A 23,263-nucleotide genomic window follows, 5' to 3' on the forward strand; every position below is an offset into this window, starting at 1 on the left:
TCCGAATTATTAAGAGACCGTTTGGAGCGAAGGATTTGATGATTATAATATTGGCTTCGTTTTCTTTTTCTATTTTTTTAGTTTCTATTTTGTCTATTTGTAGCAGTTAAATGTCACGCAGACGGACAGACTTAGAGGCAGGTAGAGAAAGAGAAAACTGTAACTATGTCTGTCTGTCAATCTGTCTGTATGGTCTCTCTTCCCGCCCACAAAGAGAATGATTCATTTTAATTCCGTCGTATATATCTATCCATCTGACGATTATTTAAAATTGACTGAAGTCCTTAAATGCCAGACAATTAAACGAGAAAGATTCATTTCTTGCAATATCTTGTTTATGTATAGTGTTAAAATCCTCAAGGGTTTTGTACTCGTAACCATGACAACGTGAACAAATATACTTGACTAAAGCGATGATGTTTATATAATCCTCCATTTCGGAGAAAAGAGGAATAACCTAAACAAAATACGCCCTCTATTATTTTACAGTAATTTAAATTGGACATGTACCACCCACAAGACATGTGTGTATGTCTTGTTTCGTGCATAGTGTGACAACACAACATAACACGACACAACATAACAACACAACACAACATCAAAACAACATAGTAGTTAGACTGTAAACTTTCAAATATTTAGAAGCAGTTTTATTTGATATATTTTTTAAAGTTTTAAGCGGAATCGCGATGAAAACAAGGAATTACCTATTGACCCTCAGGTATAGGCACTTATTTTTTTCATTCCCTCCTTCCCTGTATTTCTCCACCCACCACTTCATCACTTGTCAAGTTCACATGGAAGGCTATCAGGGACAATATTCGCAATTTTGGTAGCTAAACTTTCACTCGACGGTTGATAACTGAATGTCTTGCAGCATCGAATGGCATAAGTAACATCATTACCTTGGTCATAAGACAACATAATTAAATAAAGAAATATCACAATGGCTGACCACTTTCGTTCATCCTTAAAGCAATTTGATTAATCTCAACCATGGAAAGCTGTTTATGCCAAAATTATGAACAAATATTGAGACAAACGCGTGTTCGTAGGAACTCCGAAGCATTTATTGAAAGGCCACTGGACGACAAACATGTCATCGTTTGTTGGTCGCCGACGCCTACAATCTAACTTGTAACAAACTGCAGGAGAAATGTTTCATCGTCGACTAGTGATTAGATAGACATATCGCCACTTGGCTTGTGGAAGTTACTTTTCTAAAGAGGCCTACTGTAGTCAAATATTTGCTATATAGTACATGCACTGACGGCAGAACACATGTATGAACATCCTGATTCGATGAGATAAACAGTAAGAATATGCTTGTTCGGATTGTCAGTAGGACTACTGCATTGAAGCACGATATGCAGAGCGCAGTAGCGTTAGAAAATTGACTCAACGGACTGCAATATATATATATATATATAAACATACACATACATTGCTGTTCATGTAGTTGATGTTCCTAAGTTTATGTACATATCCATTAGCATGTGGAAATATCCATGTGCATTTTGATATGCATATGCATGTGATATGCATATGCATAAATATAGACCTATGCATACACATTTACATGCACGTGTATATTTTTATGCATACGCATATTCACATGAACATGGATATGTGCACGCATATGTATATGTACATTTGCATACATACATGCATGTATAAACATATATGACTTAAGTAATGAAATGTCACGAGCCTCTTCCACATTAGAATTTAACTCTTACCGAATTGATCCAAAGTCTTTCGTTGTGATGTTCTGATTGGTTGACATACGCCTTATCTCGCTTACTCTCTCCAATCAGTTCAGCCTCTATCGTGTTGCAGGTATTTACAGCCTGTCGATAGGTGGATGCGGTGTAGTTCCTAACACATAGCCCTTTGTAGTAGTTGAAACCTGCCATGCAGTACTTCTTTGCTGTAGAATTTGAAACAAAGTATAAAAGACTTGATTATATCAGGGAGTTGTTATGGCAATTGTTTGCGTGCCATCTGTAGAATGGACCAAAACACTGCCTTGTAGCGTTTGTTTTCTTCGTAGCCAGTAAATACGACAAGGATACTGTTGCGATTGGCAAATATAGCTGTAATACCGCAGTTACAAATTGTATACAAAGGTGATTCTTATGGCAATGAAAGAAGGGGAGGGGATAGGGTTTGGAGTGGAAGGGGTTGAATGGGAGGGCTCTCTTGATATATCTGCTATATTTCAGCATATTGCCTTTTTTGCCACATTAAAGTAACATGTTATGAACCTCAATAACTGAGATGACCGTCCGTCCGTCCGCATTCATTCATCGTGCGACTACTGAACTTCACTGCACTTGCAGTTATTTATTGTCGCAATGATACATACAAGTCAATGGAGGTGTTTGACCTTATCAATTGATAAAACTGTATTCCTCCAAGCTGAAGCATAAGACATGCGCAAAGAGAAGGTTATATTACAGCAGTTGAAAATTGAAGAATAATACCATAATTGGTATAAAAAGCTCCCCCACTCTGTCACCCCTCCGGAACTAATGAATCCATCAACTTTATAATAGAATATTTATTTCCAATCGAATTTAATACTGCCCAACGAAACATCATCAATAAGGGAAAGGGGAGAAGAAGAACAAATAAGTCTCGGAATTATGAAATGAGTTCCAAAGGGTGAGAAGAAAATATGTCCATTAATATTCAATTATTGAAGCATATTCGCGGCTATATGATATATCACTGCGCGTACATGTATGGAAGCTTCTACATATACAAGACACTATCACTGCCAAAGGCTTCTTTCCTAATTGGTTTGGAAGTAATTTGAATATAAAGCAGAAATTAACAACGTCCATGATCATGCCAAGCAATCATGATGACATGCGAAGGAAGAAATAATTCTTTAAAGAAAAATGCTTTTCAAAATATCGATTCAAAAATTACAAAAAGTATGAAAATGATTTTATGAGGAACGATTTGTAAAGGTTTCAGCCATCACAGTTACGATCGTCACGAAACCCTTGGCTTTTTATTAATAAAAAGAATGGTAAACCTGCATGGTCACTGGTGCGAAGCATTTTATTTGGGTGGGGGGGGGGTCTTGAAAAAGGTGTTTACAATTCACGATCCTAACAAGATTATAAATTTTAATAACTAATGATCTTTTTTTCATCTTAACATCGTTAATATTTGATAATTGACATCAAAGAAGGCAATTTATCACTCATTTGCCATTAATTTATTTCAATAAGAAACTGATTTAATATTCAAATTGCTTCCTACGTTGAATCCAAAACAACCTTGCAAAAGCAGCTTTTGTCATTAAACATTAATCCTTCTGGCAATATCTGCACGCGACTAGTAGCTATCAAAGGACATTGGTTTATGGTCGACAATTATGCTAGAATGTAATAAAATAAATAATAAATGGTCACAAATGCTCAAATTTCCACAAGCATTTTACTGTCACCATCTAATTATTTCCCTCACAATAGACAATTAACTTGTCTAACTATCCCTCACTTCCCTCCACCCCCTCCCCCTTACCACCACCCACACAACCTCCCCTATCATACCCTACCCACCGCTCCTCCTCGGATCAGTTCATTCCATTACTTACGTTTTTCATAGACACACGGCCAAGTTAAGGCTTCCACTTCTTCATTTTTGGTCGCATTACGGTAAAAACATTTGGTTATATGCTCTTCTATCCAACAGGACATGTAATCTCGTGTGTTTGCGTCACGTGATTGGGCGACGTTGTCCAAACTAAAGTCCGCTTTCTGTATCAAACGTGGGAACGAGAGAGAGAGATTGGAAACGAACGTGGCAGATTATTTTCTTTGTGTTTTATAACCTGTTCTCAAATTGTTTTTCAGTAAGTGTTTTTTTAACCTTATTATCATTTGTAATGATTGTTACCATGATTTATTGATTGAAATAAAGTTGAATAAAGTGAAATCGAATATTCGTTTTCTTTTATAAAAATTGTGATTTTGATTTCTTTGGTTTTGTGTGAGCGTGTGTGTGTTTGGGGAGGGGTGGAGGGGGAGATTGGTAACACTCCTGATATGATCAGTTTACGGCGATCGAACGGATTTCATACATAACTTCCTGAATAACTTTCATTTGGTGGAAAGTCCATGTAGGGTACAGCTGTCTTTGATCCATTACCGTCTTATTTGAAGAATAAAGTACTTGGCAAGCACGTTTGATAAAATTGTCGTTTAAACGCAAATACGTGTTTTTAACGGAAACCCTCCTCCTCCCTTTCTCAGCCCTGCCCCTAATTTCCCCCTCACTGCGACGCTATGATCTACTTTCCACCTCCGTCTAAGACTTGTTAGCCTCTGACTATTCATGACGACACTTGAAAATGAAACTCGACTTGATCCTCAGTAGACAAAGCATGCTGTGATGTTTCCTCTAAAAAACCTGTACATTTACATCCGACTAAAAAGAAAAACGTTCGGGTATATACCTGCTCCGAGATGAAATGGTCATAGGTTGCTTTAGCAAGTTAACATCTTACCTTAACATTGTTGTACAACTAAGATTCTTAAAACGAACGAGACACAATTGTGCATTTTCTGATCCTTGCTTAGCCATGAAAAGATGTGAAATTCGATGTGAGTCATATGGGAGTTAAAGATTCATTATTCAGTACATTTCCCATTCTTAAAACATCAGAAATTTGATATTCAAATCTGACTTACCAGGTCACTTGTTGCACATGTGAGATTTCTTTCCATGCATTCTAGATAAGCACCGTCATGTGGAATTGTCACGTTGCCATGGCAACCATCAATTTTCTTCGCGTCGTCGTCCAGTACCTTCTGCAGATGGAATCTGTTTCCATCAATTTCAAAGTGTATACCGCTCCCACCATGAAGATCTCTTACCATTGGTGTAATACATCCGCATATCTCGGCACATGGTTTAATGGTGTTATTGAGAGCATCGGCCTCCTAAGAGAAACAAATAAAATAACAACAACAAGAATAATAATAATAATAATAACATATTAAAAATTAGTTACCAAAGCTTCCGATATTATATGTAAATTTAAGAAAGTCAATTGAGATAGTGCCTTTATCTGTATGGGACACCTCACATATACATCACATCAGGCATTCTAGCTGTTATAACTACTGCTCTTAAACTCTTCAACCGCGACTTCACTATATGAGTCACAGCAATTCCTTTTGTTTTCCGTTGTATCAATTACAATGTGTGCTCATTGTGTTAATGACAACCGGTTCATATTTTGTAACTGTTGTGGATGCCTCAAATCCTCAACTCTGTATAGATTGGGGTTCATCTCTACGAAAAATTAAGAGAAGCTTCTCTCTGCATAAGCTTTGAAAAATCCAGCTCTCGTATTTTGGATGCTATTTCACAATAATATATTTCCACTATAATTAAAATTCTCTCAGACCTCATTAAAGATCCATTCGATCATTTATGAGTAATAATTGATCAGTCCTGTCTTCTAAGATGTTCAAACCCCTTTTCTCTTTTTTTTCTCTTTTTGTTATCTTAATCTTTTTTATTATATATTATTTTATATAGTTGTTGCTGTAATTTAGTCCACCGAAATTCCCCGAATGGATATCCTATTAGATAATTCTCAAAATCGAGTGCGCTTCCGTTTGTTCTCTGCTTCCGTAATAATATAGATTATTGCGGCGATAACACAAACAAAACACACCAAGTAAAACAAAAGAAAGTTTATTTCTTTAAGACTTTTCAACATGGAGTCCTTTTAAATATTTATAACATCCCGAGAAACAGTTTACTGATGGGATCAAGGAGCCTTAAAGGAAGATGTTATTTAGATGGCAAGAAAATTCGATGGCCGGTATCGATCAAAGGTGATTGCGGGAGCGTTTAATTGAGTCATTATTACGAAAACCAAATATAAAGAACTGGTCAAGAGTATTGATTGGACGAAAAAGAAAGAAGATTTCGAGCGTAATTTGATGTTAGTAATGTTTTTGTGACGGACTTAATAACGGATGCTCCATTAACTGAAGTAATCCGCTTGGTAAATAACCTACCATCTACATACTATTAAAGGTTTATTGTATGGTCAGAATTTGATAACATTCAAAAACAAAAGAAATAGAAAATGATCGCTGACGGGCTGAAAAACTGATGGAGAGAATTTACCAAAATGCTTGGGTTAGAGTTAGATGAGGCTAAAGAGATGTGTAGACTTAAACTTTAGTCCGGTCTGGGCTAATGAGATGGAGAATCAAGCTAAAAGCCCATCTATAATTTGTCACGCCATTCTTTTCTCATAAACGGTGATTCAAAGAGGCACTCTTGGTATATAGGCTGTTATATATACTCGTGAAATAAAAGTTGTGTTTTCCGGTCTATTTGCTTAATTACACTTAAATGACACTTTACGTTCTGAAATATTACATATAGTTTATCACTTTATATATTTCGTTATTGAAATCAAATCTCCCCTCCACCGACTGCCTGTTTCTGTCTGTTAGTTTGATTCGCAAACCCATCATAGTTATTTTTCCTCAACCCAAAATGGCGGAAGTGAGACACTATACCACCCTTGAAAAGTCATGTTAAAGCAGCTTTCCAAGTTGATAAATGTTTCGATACTATTCAGATAAGATCAGATAAGGTCGACTTGATTAAACCACATACATGGTAATTGAATCCTCGCATAAAACAGTAAACAATATACAACAATATATAAAGTTATAAAGACATGTTCAAAACAATCCTAAAACACTACAATGAACAAGAGAAGAGACCGGAACACAGTCCTAACAAAAGTAACCAATCAGGCAAGCGCTATCGATTGATATTTAAGTTATGACATTTTATGCATTTTGGAATAATAGAGGAGGAGTGTCGATTTGTACTGGCCAATGGCATGACCGCATTCTACCACTTCGAGGGATCACCGTTCTGTCCAGAAGCATGCAAAGTGTATGGCCATCATTACGCATAACCTTGTCTATAGTTTAACCTCTAGAGGTTTTTGGTAGGACGAGGCCAATGGTGGCTGACTTTGCCCGATCACACGACTTGACTGTCTAATAATAGCTTCAATACGGTGTTTATCTTCCTTAATCGCACCCCCACCCACGATACCAAATTATATTGCCGTACCCCACAAATAACATGGTATTGAAACACGGCACGAATACTGTTTATTAACATTGAATTGTTCATCATACGTAGACAACACATCCTATAGAGTTCAGTTTCTTCAATAATACATCTACGTGCTGCATGTCACGAAAGCACTTTATCTATCACCGCCCCCGAGATACTTATAATCATCCACCCTTTCAACGATATTTTCCTTTATAACAACTTTAGTTGAAACATTCATGGACTTCCGAAAATCAATCACCATTTATTTTGTCTTATAAACATTAAATTCTAAAACGTTTCGCGCACAATTGCTCACAAAATCATTGATCTGATGCATTTATGCAGTATCGTCGTTACCATTTGACATCAAACATAACAAGGCAGTTTCATCTGGAAAATTTGACCAAAATGAGCTGTTTTCATGATTTGACCTTGTATCCGATGTGTACAGAGTGAAGAAGCATAGTGCTATAGAACCGCACTTTGCGGTTCACCAGTGGTTTGACGTTACGACATTATATGCTGTTATAGATGTTCTGATATTAACATATTCTGATTCAGATATTAACATATTGTGACGTTGGTAAGGTAATTAAATATCCACAGAATTATAATCATGACGTACATTTATTTTCGAGTAACTATTTGGCTAAAATGTGGGGCTGAATATGTTGAATGAAAAATCTAACAAACAACCTGTAGCAGAGTGACCCAGATTTATATGCTCGAGATGTGAATACAATTTTTCGAGACTATTCGAAATTAACAGCATCCTCGGTGCTGCGCTTCGACCTGTACGCAAACTGCAATGGATCTAAATATTTATCCATCATAGGGTTTTTATAGCCCCAGAGCCAGGCGCTAAGTTTTCATTGCCACTAAAGTCAACCACGGGTCTTAGATCATTCATACATGTAATAGGCTATGAGGCTTCTTTTGGAATTGGTATAATGCATGACCTATTTCACACAGCTGGTTCTGTCTGAGTCCTGAATTAAAGATTGAAAATTATTGCAGAAATGTATGCAAATTGTTGATTGGAACAATCTTGTCAGGATACGAGGTAGCAACCCATCTGGGCCGGCCCAGCTGTTGATGAATTTAGTTTGGAATATTCATGACATACTTTCATCTGCAGTTACAACTAAAAATGGTTTAGAATTATGTCATACGACTTGATGACAATTTCTGAAGCTCTTCGGTTTTGTAGGAAACATCATGGCAATCAAACCGATCGAAAAACACATTTAGTTGATTTGTGTAGTATCATTTATATAGCCACTCATCATTGGCATACCAAGCCAGACTTGCTTCGTACTGTGCTCAGTCAAGTTTCTCTCAATTGTACGTTTGTACAACTGCTTTTCCTTCTATTCCTTAGTCAAATAATAATGCAATTCGTTCGTTTGACTATATGTCCCTTTAAAAGAGAATTTTGAAGGAAGTCGTTTCGTGGACATTATGAAGAGGAGAGCAACTTTCAAACGATTGATTTCCTCGGGTACAAAATCTATATGAAACGAGGGTCATGTGTTTGCATGGAATAATTAACAAGCAGAACAAAGATAAAATAGAATAAATTAAAAACTAATGTATGGTCATAAATTGAGGGCTAGAATCAAAGATCAAACGGGAAATATTAAGTTTTCTTTTTGTTTTAATTATGCATTATCTCTTGACGGCAATCAAATACTTATTAAGACAAAGTCACGTGGTTAGTAATTACTTCCTATTGTGTTTGTTCAAGAGTACATTTACCTTTTGTCTAATTAACAGGCAAATGCAATTAGTGTTTGAACGTGTTGATTCTTGCATCGATGTATATCCTCAGGTTGTGTTACATAAATGTTTTCTGTGTTCATTCCAATGTAAACTGTATATCTATATGTGCATATATATTTTAGAAGAATCTCACTTTGGAAAATTGATAAACTATCAAATAAATCTAAAAGCAAAATGCAACGATTTGATACTTCATGATAATGTTTTTTTTTTTAAATTATTTTTAATTGAGAAGATTTAAAAATGAGACAAAAATATTTCACAAATATAGGATATGCTCAACTATAGGGTATTGTTTATGTAAATACGTTCGTAACTGCGGCTGTTATAGTATGGGCCGTGCATGGCGAATAAACGTACAGCAAATTTGTCTGAATAATGCTAGCTATTATTTCATAATTTTCAGACAGTCCAAGACTAGTATTACACAGGATTGCACTCAGTTTATTTTATCACCCTCCTCAAATCCACCAAAAATGCCTACTTACAGCGGTATCAATTTCTCAAAGAATTTTTGGATGAAGCCGAGGATAAAGATTATCTCTTTATCTTATAGATAGACTAAAATAAGCAAAAGATAAACAAACTCTCATATAATTTTCAAGTAACATATCTTCTTCGATAAGCTTGCCCTAAGGTAAGTTTTTTACTTTGTTTAAAAATGATTCTTGATCTTATAAACCCATCTGTAAACTTTGAGATTTTATGAAATATTTATTTGTGAATATTATACCATGCAGTCATAGATTGGTACACTTTACTACATAATAAGTTGGATAGGCCTATACCCTCGCTCAGGCAATTCTATTCGAGTATACTGTGACCGCTGGTAGCTATTTACCTTAACTTGACCTTTGCACGTCAAGGGCGACTAATAGATTATAATCACATAGACGACTTCCACGAGACAAGAATTTGACAGACAGCAAAGGAAATTGAATCTAAGACCCAGTCCAGTGAGTTTTCATGTAGTTTGTGTTGTGTACACGTGTGAATGTTTTACGTTGTACTGTTAGTTGATATTTTTACTCCATCTTACTACAGTAATGTAGTGGTCATCTCCACCCCATCCCACCCCTTTCCCCACGGACTCCTCTCGTAACTTTAAATTAATAAATTCCTTCCTTGTTTTATAGCGGTAAGTGACGAAATCAGTTGTTAATCAAGACAATTCTTTGCGTCTGTTGAGCCAGCGTTCGAACGAGAATTAGAATCACTGGGACTGGTCGAAGCTGTAACCCACTCAACTTTATACAATGCACAAAAGCACGTGTTATGCTACACGGCTTCTACGTGCTCTGTGTAATCTGTAATGTGGAAATTTTCTTTGATCGAATGTATAACAAGCGGTGTTTTACGAAGGACACTGCTTCATTTGACCCTGCAATTACATATCGACCGACCCACCCCACGTGGACCCCTGCTGCCGCCATCTTGAAAAGACAGGTTGTGAAAATGGTGTATATGCTCATCGCTTCATTGAGATCAGTAATGTGAAAAATTTACTATCGAAATATAAGATTCGAAGAAAATCATTAAAGTTTTAATTCTTGCGGTCGAATAATTTGAGGAGAATTACGTCGGATACAACTGTATAAGAACACGCGGACAATGCGAAATACTTTTATGACTTTGGTTGTCTACTTCTTAAGAATTGCCATTGAAGTAATACTCCCCACCCCCCCCCCCCACCCGTTCTCCCTCCCCTCACCAGTTCCCACTCACCCAAATTACATTCTCCATTTTCGTCTAGCGTTTTGTTCCTTTTTTTTTTATTTGTCTCCTGTTACCCCCCCCCCCCTCAATAAAAACTAATCCCCAAACCGTTTCTATATTCATGTCACGTGCTTACCCACCCTATACTTTTATTTACGTCTTTAGGTATTTGTTCTTCTCTCTTTTTGGTCGTTCAGAAAACAGACAGATGGATGCATGAGTATTTATACATCAACGGAAGTAAGATAATTTGATAGGCGCTTGACATTTAGCTAAAATAACTTTGGGTAAATTTGCCAATAAGGGCCTCGTTAAGGGACAGACTTGAAAGTAGAGTACATAAGAAAACAAGACCAAAAATACAATCATGTTCTTCCCCAAAGTCATATCAGTTCATCTTCCTTGTACGAATGATGGCTTCATGAAAACCACTCTTTTTTGTTAAGTTAAAACATTGACAAATGTCAAAGCGTTGATGATGTCTATACATGAGATGAAACATCTCACGTAAGTTGATGAATCGAATGAACGAGATTGATTTGCTCGTGACAGCTGCATGTGCTCTATGTAATCATGCCAGAGCAATTAGATTGATTACAATGCATCAGTATTGCTTCCCGACCACCCCTTCCCTCCCCCTGCACCCCCCCCCCTTCGTCTCCAAACTACGCTAGAAATAATTAAAATGGTCACCAAATTATATTGAGGGTTTAACTTCTTTTACTTTTAAATACCGAGTATTCTTTATCACTGTTTCATCTAGCTTCTAATTTAACTTTGTTATAAGTATTACTTACTTTGACCAACTGAAAGAGCTTTCTAACGTAAAAGAATTAAAGACCTCGAACTTAGATTACTTGAGCAGTATCGCAATCCCTCTCTCCCCTTCTTGCACTCTTATGTAAGTTAAATAAATAAAGAAAAACATATTGAGAATATATACTTTATTTATAACGGTATCCCATATTTTCTCGGGCCTTCCATATTTTCCTGGACGCCTGATTGACCACGTGCTCAAGTTTGTAGCTCTCTCTGACCCTTGTGCACCCCCTCATGACACCCTGTGGTATGTCGTAGGTCACATACTAGTTATTCCCTTCAGTTAGCTTGGGAAGGAGGAAGGGGGTGGAAACCCATCCCTGGTGGGGCCTGTAGCTTATAAATAGTTGGTGGCGTGTCGGGTTATTTCTAACTTTATATGTATAAGAAGTTTATAACCTTAAAGCGGACACACACCCAATCATCATCTTTGGTGTGTATGGCAGATATCTTTGTGATGAATAACCCACCAAAACAGATACGAAAAATGTTGTTCCATTTTGGCGAAATCCTAGTTTTTAAACTTGATATTCTGGGAAGTCATCTGTTTGTAAATCTGTGATGTCATACAGTGCCACTAGGTTCTCAAACCTTTCACTTTCTTGAAGTTACGTTTCTTTTTATATTTTCCAAGGTAGAATGTTAACATTGTTGGCACTGAAATCGATGCCATCATTACGTGATTTTAAAAGGTTCGATATGTTAGATTCATTGTTTGCAAAAATCCATCTCCATTGCAAAGAAATAAACATTGAAATGAATAAAGAAAATCATACACAAGTGAAGCCCAGAAAATGGATGGTTATTAACATTTAGATGAAAAGGCACTCCCGACATCATTGGATAAAATTGAAAATCATTAAATCTATTATGTTTTTTTCTTACCTTGGATGGTATTTTAAGAAGAATCGTAAAACGAAAGTTTGCTATTGTGTCTTGAATCGAAACATTTCAAGTTTATCTACGGAAGTCTAACGCAGAGAGAAATTCAGATCAGTAATTTCTCTTGGGATTCGTAAATTACATAAAACTTTGACGATTTAAATCATATTATTTCATCCCATTTTGCGAAACACAGTGGCATTTCATTTGGTAATGAAATAATTTTCCAGATTAAAACCTTTCTGGGAACCAGAAAAGTTTGTTATAATTAGTTTTGACGCACAAATAAACCTATTATCAGGCAAAGGACGGTTTTATATACTTGATGAAAACCATCGTATACGATTCCATCATCTTTATGTACTGGCCACTTTACAAACACTAAATGCACGAATGCCCTAGTCTGATTTCTCTTGGGACGCCAAAGAAGCGAAAAAAAGGTCAAGTAGATAACAACTTTTCTGGTCTTCACAAATAAGATTGATTGATTACAATAAATTGAGGCATTGATTCTCTTTTCATTTTATTTTTTATTTTTTGGCTCATCTTCGTCAGAAATTAGGTCTCAACACGCAATTGTGAAGTTTCATGTTAGCAAACTGAGGATTATATCCTTCAATTTCGATTCCCCATGAGACAAGGTAAGGTCAGCTTATGTAGTCTGTGTTTCTAAAAACATAGTAATAAAAAAAGTGGTGCAAATCACCGATTAGATTCTACAATGTCGTTTGCTTACATTCTGAGAGAGCAAATTAATTTAGTATTTCCTTATATCTGCGTCTGTTTTATCATTATATCTTTCTCATTCAAGATTTTGGCATAACTGACATATGACATTTTACAGCCAACTTTCTTTTTTAAATAAACTGGTTATCGATTTTCTAAAAAGTTTGACCGGAAAAGGGGAGATTTTACCGCCACTAGTACAAACATTTTAAGTTCTAGTATTACATCCGGCTTATAATTTTGAACTGGAATTAGAGAGAAAGATCGCGATTGTTTGATTTACAGGAGTAAAAGCAAGCATGATATTGATCTGTTGTAGAGATACTTGTGACCAAAGGTTAATCACTATACGGGCCGAGGGGTGGGGAGGGGGGTTGTTACGTAGTCCTGATGAGAGGTGTAAGGGGAGGAGAAATATTGGTAATATGGAATATGCTAAGATACAACATAGTTCTATATTTTGCAACTTTTAGAATTTTTCATCTGTGTATAGTTTGTGCCGTACATACATGATATAAATTTATATATAAACTATATGCGTTAGGAACTTTATGTCATATTTTGGCTGTCAGTGAGAGCGGAGCATGGGGGGTGTTTTACTTTTATTCTAGGGAGGGGCGACGCTCCCCTATAGAACTATATGTGTTTATGACATCACAACACTCCAAATATATAAAGCAGTCCGTGCCAAGTTTGTAAGATACCGTATAATTGTCACCTCAGGAAAGGTGTCATTTTTGTAGTTGCGTGATTTCACAATGTCTCTAGAGGGTGAACGTCTGTGAGTTTTCGCCCCCTTTTGAGCTGAAAGTGAGCAGTAGTGCTTCTGAAAACCTAAATGCGATAATTTTAAAAACTTGATCTATATTTTTAACAGCAAATTTTGCACTTACCGCCTCTGTCACAAAAGAAATACAAGTCAATTCTAGACATGACCAAGACTTAAGTCTTAAAAGGGGGGGGGGGGGGCACTAATGACCTTTTACATTTATTAACTCCTCTCTGACACAAGAATGTACCGACAAGAGCAGGTATCAAAACAAGATTAAATGGCACCCTCTGTTGATAATTACGCTACCCGAATTACAAGATGCTCGTTGAATTCAAAACATAGTTATTGAAAATAATTAGTTGCAGCAAAAATAAAATGAAATAAAATACTAAAGAACCAATCATTTTAAATGAGGGTTAATCTACTGAAGAATGAGTTACAAAAAACAGAAATATATCAGCTAAATCTTCAGGGGCGTATAGATGAACAATTAAAAGGATATCAAACGAAATTGAATAACAATGGGTTTCATTGTTCCGTCATCAATTGTGTTAGATTGTCGGTAGGCAGGTGGTAAATGGGTTCATTGTCGGGTTTAATTTCATTCTAATTGTGTTTGATTTATGTGTACATGATGTTGCCTATTATTGTCTATCAAAAAATGACCCCCAGTCGTGTCCAACTTTAATATTTCCTTTAATAAATTGACGTATTAATAAAATCGACATCCGGCCAGAAATCAGATTCAAAATATACTTGCTTGATTAAGATTTCCTGATCTTCAGAGAAGGAATCGGGGTCAAATGTACAGTATAACATCTGACAAAACCCGTCAACATATAGAAACACATAGTATGAACTTAGGTTTGATTGAAAGAATATACAAAATTCAGGTGCGATATTATTTTCATCAGAAAATGGAAACATGATTAATGATTTGTGGCCTTGAAAAGATAATGAGAGTGATCCTTCTTGGAAGTAATGTTGGACTGAGGTCTGAACTATAGCACACAAATAAACAGTACAGGAGGGGGGGGGGGGAAGAAAGAAAAATTTCCGCTAGGAGGGAATTTAACAAACTTAAGTGCTGTGCTTTATCAACTGAGCGACATAGCTAGCCTTGAATTGGTAAAATTTTCTTTGAAATAAAGAATTTCTTTTAAAGATCAATATATTTGAATAAAAAAATATATCACCACCTATAACATGCGAGTCTGAACAGCATGCATGGGATAGCCTCTCTTTACATACAAGATACTATAGGCAAATGTGATTACTGTTATAAACAAGTAATTAGAATGTACCTGTACGATAAATGCATGTAGGGAGGGAGGGAGGGAGGGAGGGGAGAGGAGCAGGTTAGGTTCGTATCTCTACAGCGCAGTCAACTGTTCGTTAAAAGTGACCTCAATCACAAACGATCAATGCAGCGTCGAGTTTTACGCACTATATACCACATGCAGTTATAGAATAGTTGTAAACATCCGCAAAATCGGTTGACCATTGTCGGTAAAGGCCCACTTAAGGAGACCTGGATAAGTGGCTTTGCTAATTGCATGTCTACCAGGGGTAGGAGTCGGGGGCACTGGGGGCACTGGGGGCACTGGGGGCACGTGCCCCCCCCCCCCACTTTTTTCCAAAATAGCAAATGTGCCCTACTGGCAAATATAATGTGCCCCTATGATGAACAACTGTCTTTTGGATATCTTAAGTCTTTGTTAATTTTAATATTTTATTTTAATTATTCACGTGCACCATAATAGTATTGATAGCATACTAACACATCATATATATTTAAAGTGATATGGCCGGTGTGTATCGGTTTATAGCATAACGAGTGGTGGTTGTGCAATGAGAAACTGCCCCTCTGATGTTGTACCCCACCCCCTCACTTTTTGGAAGCTTCCTACCCCCCTGATGTCTATGGTTATATATATCATATACTTTATATATTCATATACTTTGAATGGTTGGATGTTGAGGAGGATAAAATAAACCACTGATGGTTTTAAAACACGGAGGATTCGTGGGAATTTAGAAAATGTTTAGAAATTTGCGCATGATTCCTGGCATGCAAACGACAACCCAATACAGGATATCATTGGCATTTCAAATCGTTGCCAATAGGTCTAATTAAGAACTCAAGTCAAAACAAAACTTTTCGTTTGAAGTTTGGGACAGGAATTCACTTATTAAACCTGACTTATTTGTTAAATTTAACTCAGCTTTAACTTAAGCCTTTATTTATAGAAACAAAGCTTTCAAGCCATCTGGTAGCAGTTTTGCGATCTGGATTTTTTGGTAAAGTCATGTGATGCTTTGAATATGGGAATTTATTACAGAAGCCTGTTCCTATATGTAAGATCGTCCAAAGGTGGAGTATGTCAAAGTTATCAAACCTAATCTCATGGGATTATTAGTTAACCTTGTCTTACCTAAGTAATAGACAGGAATTAACCAATTCAGTGACTTGATAACTTTAAGGTCGTTAAAGAAACTGTCATACAATTTTCAACCATTACGTTTATAGTGGGAAAAGAATAATAACTTTAAAATTAACAATTTAATTAAATTAAATTAAAAATTAAAAGTTATATATGAAGATACTGCATCGAGATACATATAAGTTGCGCAAATTTGGCAGAAAATAATACTTTTAGGTAAAATTGTCGTTACGTGGGTAACTCTTACAAACAAACAAAATATAAAAACACTTTTAGAGGTCAAACTCATCGAAACAATATTTTTATCAGGTTAATAGCTATTTTGATAAGGTAAGTTTTTGAAAATGTTCTCACAGTGTATACAGTTTCATTGCAAACAAACTAAAAAGGTTAGATGTGAAGTTCCATCCCAACTCGCGAAACTTTGGACATGTTGGTCAAACTTATAACGTTCGCTTTACAGTTTGCATGTGAAATCAGCCCTCTTTGTTAGTTTGTTTCACAATTTGATTCCACAACTGTATTAATAGTCAAAAATTATAGATTGCATCTTGTTCACTGACAACCAAAATCTACGTTTTTTCTTAAAAAACATGAAGAATACTTAACTAGTTATGTACTAGTTGGGTTCAATCCTTTAAATTTGCCCCCCCCCCCATCCCCCGGACACTTTTTCATTCTTCACTAATCTAAAGACACCATTGTTAATTGGCATTATTACAGAATTTAATTTAAATGTTGTCTAAAATTCTTTCCAAATTGTTCGCATGCAGAAATGAGACGTGGATTGGGGTTCCATTGTAATAAAAAATGAGTTAAAACATTTGCATCACATCACAACAGATCATGTAGAGCGTACCTGATTAAGTGCGTATGCACTACACTACTTCATGTTAAACTTCTTATAGGGACCTAACTTATAGTAGCCGCTTTTAAGAAAGGCATCTTCAACCTATTGACGAAAGTACATTCCGCAGAATTATCTCTATGTAATCAGTTATGGCCCGATCTCATTGGTGAAATTTCCGTTTCGCGCAGTTGAGCTCACACCTCTGTGGTTTATTTAAGATATTTAAACTTGAATGTAAGTAATACATACTAATGGAAAACCTAGTTACCGCTTTTACAGTTATCTCTGTACTCCTGCCGGATAAAATATTGGCCCAAGGCACCTTGTGCAACATGTTGAGTTGATAACGAGTTCAATTTGTTAGTTTATGAAACAGGACCGCGTAATACAAACTGATCATCTTATTGTCATATTAACTAATAATGTTCAGTATCATAGAAGAAACGCAGGTATATATGTTGCGTTATTGCGCCTGAGGCCTTTAGTAGATAATTATGTGGTATACTTATTTAATATCTGGGTTGTTAAAGGAGCTTTCTGGGTCTGCCTTTACCAATAAGACTGAACATTACTCAAAAGAAAAAGATTGTACTTTTGAACATACAAATACACTATACAAGATGCAGGTTAAGGAGTCATAAATTTGGTAAACATTTTTTTGTCGCACATACATCTTTCACGTTATATATATGGACTGCAACCCCCTCTCCTTCCCCCTCCCCTCCCCCCAGAAACAATCCTTTCTGCTGTTTGAAAATGTTCGTATTTTCTTGCATGTAATTGATAATATTAGAATGAGAAAGTGTCTGGGCGACAATGCTCTCCCTCTTTTTTCAAGGAACAGATCCTTTAAATTACTCGCTATAAGTCAATCCTGATGCGGTGAAAATTTTCTGGGGTGCGGGGTGTGTTAGTTACATAATTTGGCTTGTTATGTTTGGTTAAATAGGCTAAAGCCATACATTGACCAAAAATAATATCGACCTCTAACCAATATTAAATTCATTTGTTATTCAAATCAGTCGCACCACCAAAACCCACATAGTTTGGACGGTTTTCTCTATATACAGTACTTTTCATATCCGACTTCAATACACTCGACAGTTTGACAATATGAGCAGTATACATTAATGTCATGTTTATATCATAGATAAAGGTTAGGAATTTTGTTCATATCTTGTCGATAGGAGTGCTCTGTAGTATGATAATTGGAGGATAATATAGACGGGTGTCAGCACTGGGGAAATTGTCCCGACTGGCTGACAAAATAAAGAACATTCAGAACTCAAATTGTACCCATTTTATCGCTTCGGCGAATACCTTTCAATTCACGTAGGAATAACTTCCGCCGTCTGCAATCACATGACTACCGCTTGACCACATTTTCTGCCAAGACACGGAAGTATATCACCAGCGATTGAAGTCCATTAAAAGGTCTATATAAGTCCAATGCGAGTAAGGAATGGTTTATTACGATGGAAACCAGGAGGCCTCGGAAATGCCAGCTCTCGACTCGAAATCAAACAAGAATATGGAGCGAGAATTCAGAGGCAAACTTAGATGACGCACTGTCCTTAAAAAAACTTCTTCTCCCTATCACTCTCTTTCTCTTTCTCTTTGATGTTGTGTTGTTGTCCAGTTTGGGATTGAAATGTTACACAGGAATTAAGACAACTGTAACCACAACCATTGGGTCTCATTAGCATTCCTATTGTCTGGTATGGGAAAATGGAATACTTTGAGTGGAGGCGTGTGTAAAAGTCTTTTCACAAATGTCAGTATAGGGTGATGTAAGACATCTATGTATGAAACCGTCGCCCCTTAACGGTATTAAGAATAATTCCATAGATAGATATAAATAACAATACTAATAACACATCCACATCTTGAGGTATTGCAGTCACAAAATATAACACATATACAAAGGACATATTTTGAATTGTTTGTCTACGTTGATGTTTGTTACTATACATACCAACAATAATTTATGTTAAGCTTGGAGGTTTTCATTGGAGTGGGGGGGGGGGGCAGGTTCGTTACAGGTGGGTGCTGATTTCGTAGAATGGAGGGGGAGGGGGGCAAGAGCATATACATGGTAATAAAGAACGGACGTATCAGATCGGGGTTACCCTCATACAAACACTGTGCTCAAAATAATATGGAACGCCAAACAAGACAAAAATCCACACCTTAGATGGTTACGAAAAAGTACACGTTGACGATACAGAAGAACACAATGAAATATGTAAAACTATATATACAATAGAAAGTTGTCTCGCGTATAGCCTAGTGTTAAGTTAGTCTCGGGGGATGATATTTTGTAATATGGATTCCACAAAAAAAATTGTTTGAAGTTGTACAGAAAAGCGATATGTTGCAACATAATATTTTCAAAAACTTATTAAATTAGTTAAAAACCGTTAAGGGAAACTGTCACGGAGGATGAACTTTTTTTTTCTTGCATAATTCAGCTGTTTTTTATGGTATGAACCTATGTATTTATATGAATATAAATACTGTACCCCTTTAACAAGCTTTTAGTGACATTAATGTATGTTCAAGTGGATTTTAATGGCTTCCTAAGTGCATTCCAATGTGATAATGTGGTGTTGATCAAAGTAAGGAATGTAATGTTTACTTGTTAACATTACCATTATTAATTGAGACAATGTTAACATTTAAGCGTCCATTGAATTGCCATTTGATGTGAAATCATGACGTCAATTGAATAACATCCTTTTAAAGGGATACTTACTGAAATAAGTGATAATTTTAAACCTTACTCTCACATGGTAAAAGGTCAGAATTATAATAATCCCCTCCCTGATCTAAGTGTGGATGTCTGTCAACAAACGGAATGAAGGTGTTTTGATGGTCCTGTTTGCATACCAAGCTTCTCACTGAAATCACCAACACACACGCACACATATATCTCTATATATGCGTATAACCATGACATACATATACATGTATCCGTCGGCAAGGTAACAGATAATAAAAAACAAAGATATCACCGTGACATTATCCTGGTATGAATCAATGCAATACCTATGTAGGTTAGGACAAAAAACTGAAATCACATGAAAGGTAATACGGTTGTCTTATTTTACTTATCAAAAATCTACACTGAGAGCGCAGTTTAATACATTATTATCCAATGACGTCACTAATTGACATAACTCAAAGATTTCTCGACTAGACGGCGTTCCATAGCGGCAGAACATCAAACGCTGACCATACAGTTGCAATATTTGGCCAAAAGTTATCCTTTTCGGCTTAATCAATCAACATATTTCTTTTATTAATTTACTCATCAAAAGAAAGCCATTGTTCATTTCAAGGATAGGGTCAAGTTCATATATAATTTCGAAAGTCTCTAAAAAATTTAATTATCGATTGGTGTTTGTTCTTAAGACCGTTATTGCTGCGACTAAAAGTCCTTCGTTATACTTATCCCTTTGAATAACTTGAGTGCTAATTTCCTGAAATACGTTGTGCTTGGATTTAATGCGGCTCGGTCGTTCCCGTAAAATGCATTTGCCCTCCAACGGCCAGTTGCGTTTGAAACTTAGCGGTTGTATTTCACTTGTATATGCCAGCCAAGTGAATGCAATTGGTACCGTATGTAAATAAACTATGAAGTATAGTATAGGCCTATGTTGTATAAATGCTATGACAGGCGTAACGTGCGTCTATTGAATTTTTAAATTTGTTGATGCTATGTGATACGAAGATCCATAAATAATGTTGTTAAGATACTTAATTGGTCACGTTTCATTGCACTTGATGAATATAAGAAAAAGTCGACTACTTATAAAATATTCCAGTTTACTTTGTTTAGTACGTGTGATTAATACTATAGTCTATGACGAAAAGTGTCTGGGTATCAAAAATAAAAAATAAATGTTTGGAAACCGAACGGAATAATGTATTCCTTGCTCATTAATATTCATTTGCTGATAAAAAAGCTATGATCGATTTACGGCAGTCTTATATTGAGAAATACTAATTATATGTTTGGTAAAACTACGGTCCATGCAAACACAAAATCAATCCTGCTGTACAAATTCACATTGCTCTTTCAAACCAAATGTCAACATTTTACCATCGGCCATGTAAGTACTCTTTCATATAGCGTACAGCCAACTCTGCATATATAGGATAATGGTAGAATACGGTTGTGCTTGTCATCAACTGGTATTTAACAGCTGATTGCAACATTTTGTGGGGGAAAAAGGGGGAAACAATTCGAGACACTCATAAAGAACATACTATGCACTAACTAGCTTCTTCTTTTTCCCTCCTTTGTTTTTGTTCTGGAGTGAATCTGCTGGAATGTGAGATACATTTTATATACTTGTTTGTGAAGAGACGCAAGCAGCTTCTATAAAGTAAAAACAGTCCACTTTTGGTCTATATTCAGTGTCCACAAAACGCAGCATATCGCGTATCAACTTCACCACAATCTGCCGCGAATTAACAGGATATCATGAACTTGTATATTACTTCACTTTAATTTGGACGATGACTCCTTAATGACTTAATGGAAAGGGGGACAAAGTACCCTGTGTTAGCATATATATATCAACATTATGTAGCAGTGATGTCTGAAATGAAAAGTAAACTCCATCAAGAAAAAAAAATCCTATTTGTTTGTTTTTTCTGGGAAGCAATCATTTCGAGAGTATAAGATGAAATAAATAAAGGTAACAAAATAAAATTAAAAAAGTATCATTTCTATACGTTTATAATTTTTATAGGGCACGGTTTCTCTGTATTTACGAAAATGACCTATTAAAGGATCTATTAATAGTAAGTTAGTTGAAGAGCAGTTAGAGCAATCATGCTTTACCTCCGAACAATCAAATTAAGGTCATTTTTTGTTCACGATAAGGTATATGTGATTGCACAAAAGAGAAAAATTTTCATCTGTAAGTTTATACTTGAGTTCGGCCCAAACAAAAAACCAAACTTTTCATAGAAATTATCGTCCAACAGAGTTCGATAAATGCCTATCATTTATTTGGGATAAAGTTCTTCTAGAAAGTGGTGCTGTGAGGATCAATTACTGTTCCCACGTATATATGTATATATAAACCCTGAATATATCGTAAATCAAGAGTGGACATTCCTCTCCTCCCCAACATCTATAATTACAAATAAACTCTTTGGTGATGACGTTCCATGAAAGCTGACGTAATATGACTATTTAATGACGAACAAGATATGGCATTCACTTCATTGCCATCATATACTCGTATACTTAGTGAACATGGTGTTCTCAGTCGTTTTTCCGATCCGTGTAAATTCTGCATCTGTTTTGTTTTTGCTTGTATAAGTTATATACATACTGCATCTGCTCTAATTCTATTCAGTCGAGAAGACAATTTATCGCATGGACGTGGTTCTTTATATTGTTATTGACATCATTCGAATTTGCCGACGAAGTTAATTGACCGAGTCATTGGTGCGCCATACAAATGTTATGAAATACATATACGGATTGCAGCTGTTGATCAAATTTGCATAATTGGCCTAAAAATATACCTTCTGAGAATGACGTCAACATTACTCAAAAAAATTGATGAAATGTTTTAAAGGTGACCAGAATGAGTATGCAAAATAAATAAATAATGTGGAAAAACATCCTTCAGATTAGAGAGAGGGGGAGGGGGGGGGGTCACCTATGGTATAACTTGTACTTCTCTTTTAGAGTCACCCACTAACATAGGTTTACATCACAGTTCCGCCGCTCAAAGTACTGGGGTCAAAAGCTTTATTCAGAAACCAATTTTGGAAAGTTCTATCAACTTTTAGCGTGCAAAAATTCCTGGCAAAACAGATGACCTTTCAAGACAGACTTCCAAAGTACAATTAAGTTCATGCGTGAACTAATCTGGTTTCGGGGGAAAAACGAGAAGAAACCTGGATTTCAATGCCGTTAGTAGTACTAGTTTCTTATAGGATTGACGGCGTACTGCATAGACCTATCATTGTAAATAGTATATATGCCTGCAGCACCTTTCATAAATGCGAAGTATCAAAAGGCTGTAACATCCGTATATATATATTATCAGCTGTTTGAATATCTTAAGTTATTTTGCAATGAAAATGCCAGCATTCGTCATCATTTGAATCAAATCATAC

The 23,263-nt window shown here is 36.0% G+C and overlaps 1 protein-coding gene across 3 annotated transcripts in view; it reads right to left on the minus strand.

Moving 5' to 3' along the window:
• The window catches only part of LOC139975300 (uncharacterized), a 110,171-nt gene that overhangs the window by 38,824 nt on the left and 48,084 nt on the right, over positions 1 to 23,263 (minus strand). For all 3 annotated transcript variants that reach the window (XM_071983123.1, XM_071983122.1, XM_071983124.1), the window contains exons 3-5: positions 4,710 to 4,961; positions 3,614 to 3,776; positions 1,740 to 1,930 (exon numbers count right to left, since the gene is read on the minus strand). In XM_071983123.1, coding sequence (XP_071839224.1) covers positions 1,740 to 1,930; positions 3,614 to 3,776; positions 4,710 to 4,961 — 606 coding nt within the window. The remainder of the gene's footprint in view (positions 1 to 1,739; positions 1,931 to 3,613; positions 3,777 to 4,709; positions 4,962 to 23,263) is intronic.

The sequence above is a fragment of the Apostichopus japonicus genome, chromosome 10 (genome assembly GCF_037975245.1).
Source record: "Apostichopus japonicus isolate 1M-3 chromosome 10, ASM3797524v1, whole genome shotgun sequence".
In the NCBI taxonomy this organism is placed as follows: domain Eukaryota; kingdom Metazoa; phylum Echinodermata; class Holothuroidea; order Aspidochirotida; family Stichopodidae; genus Apostichopus; species Apostichopus japonicus.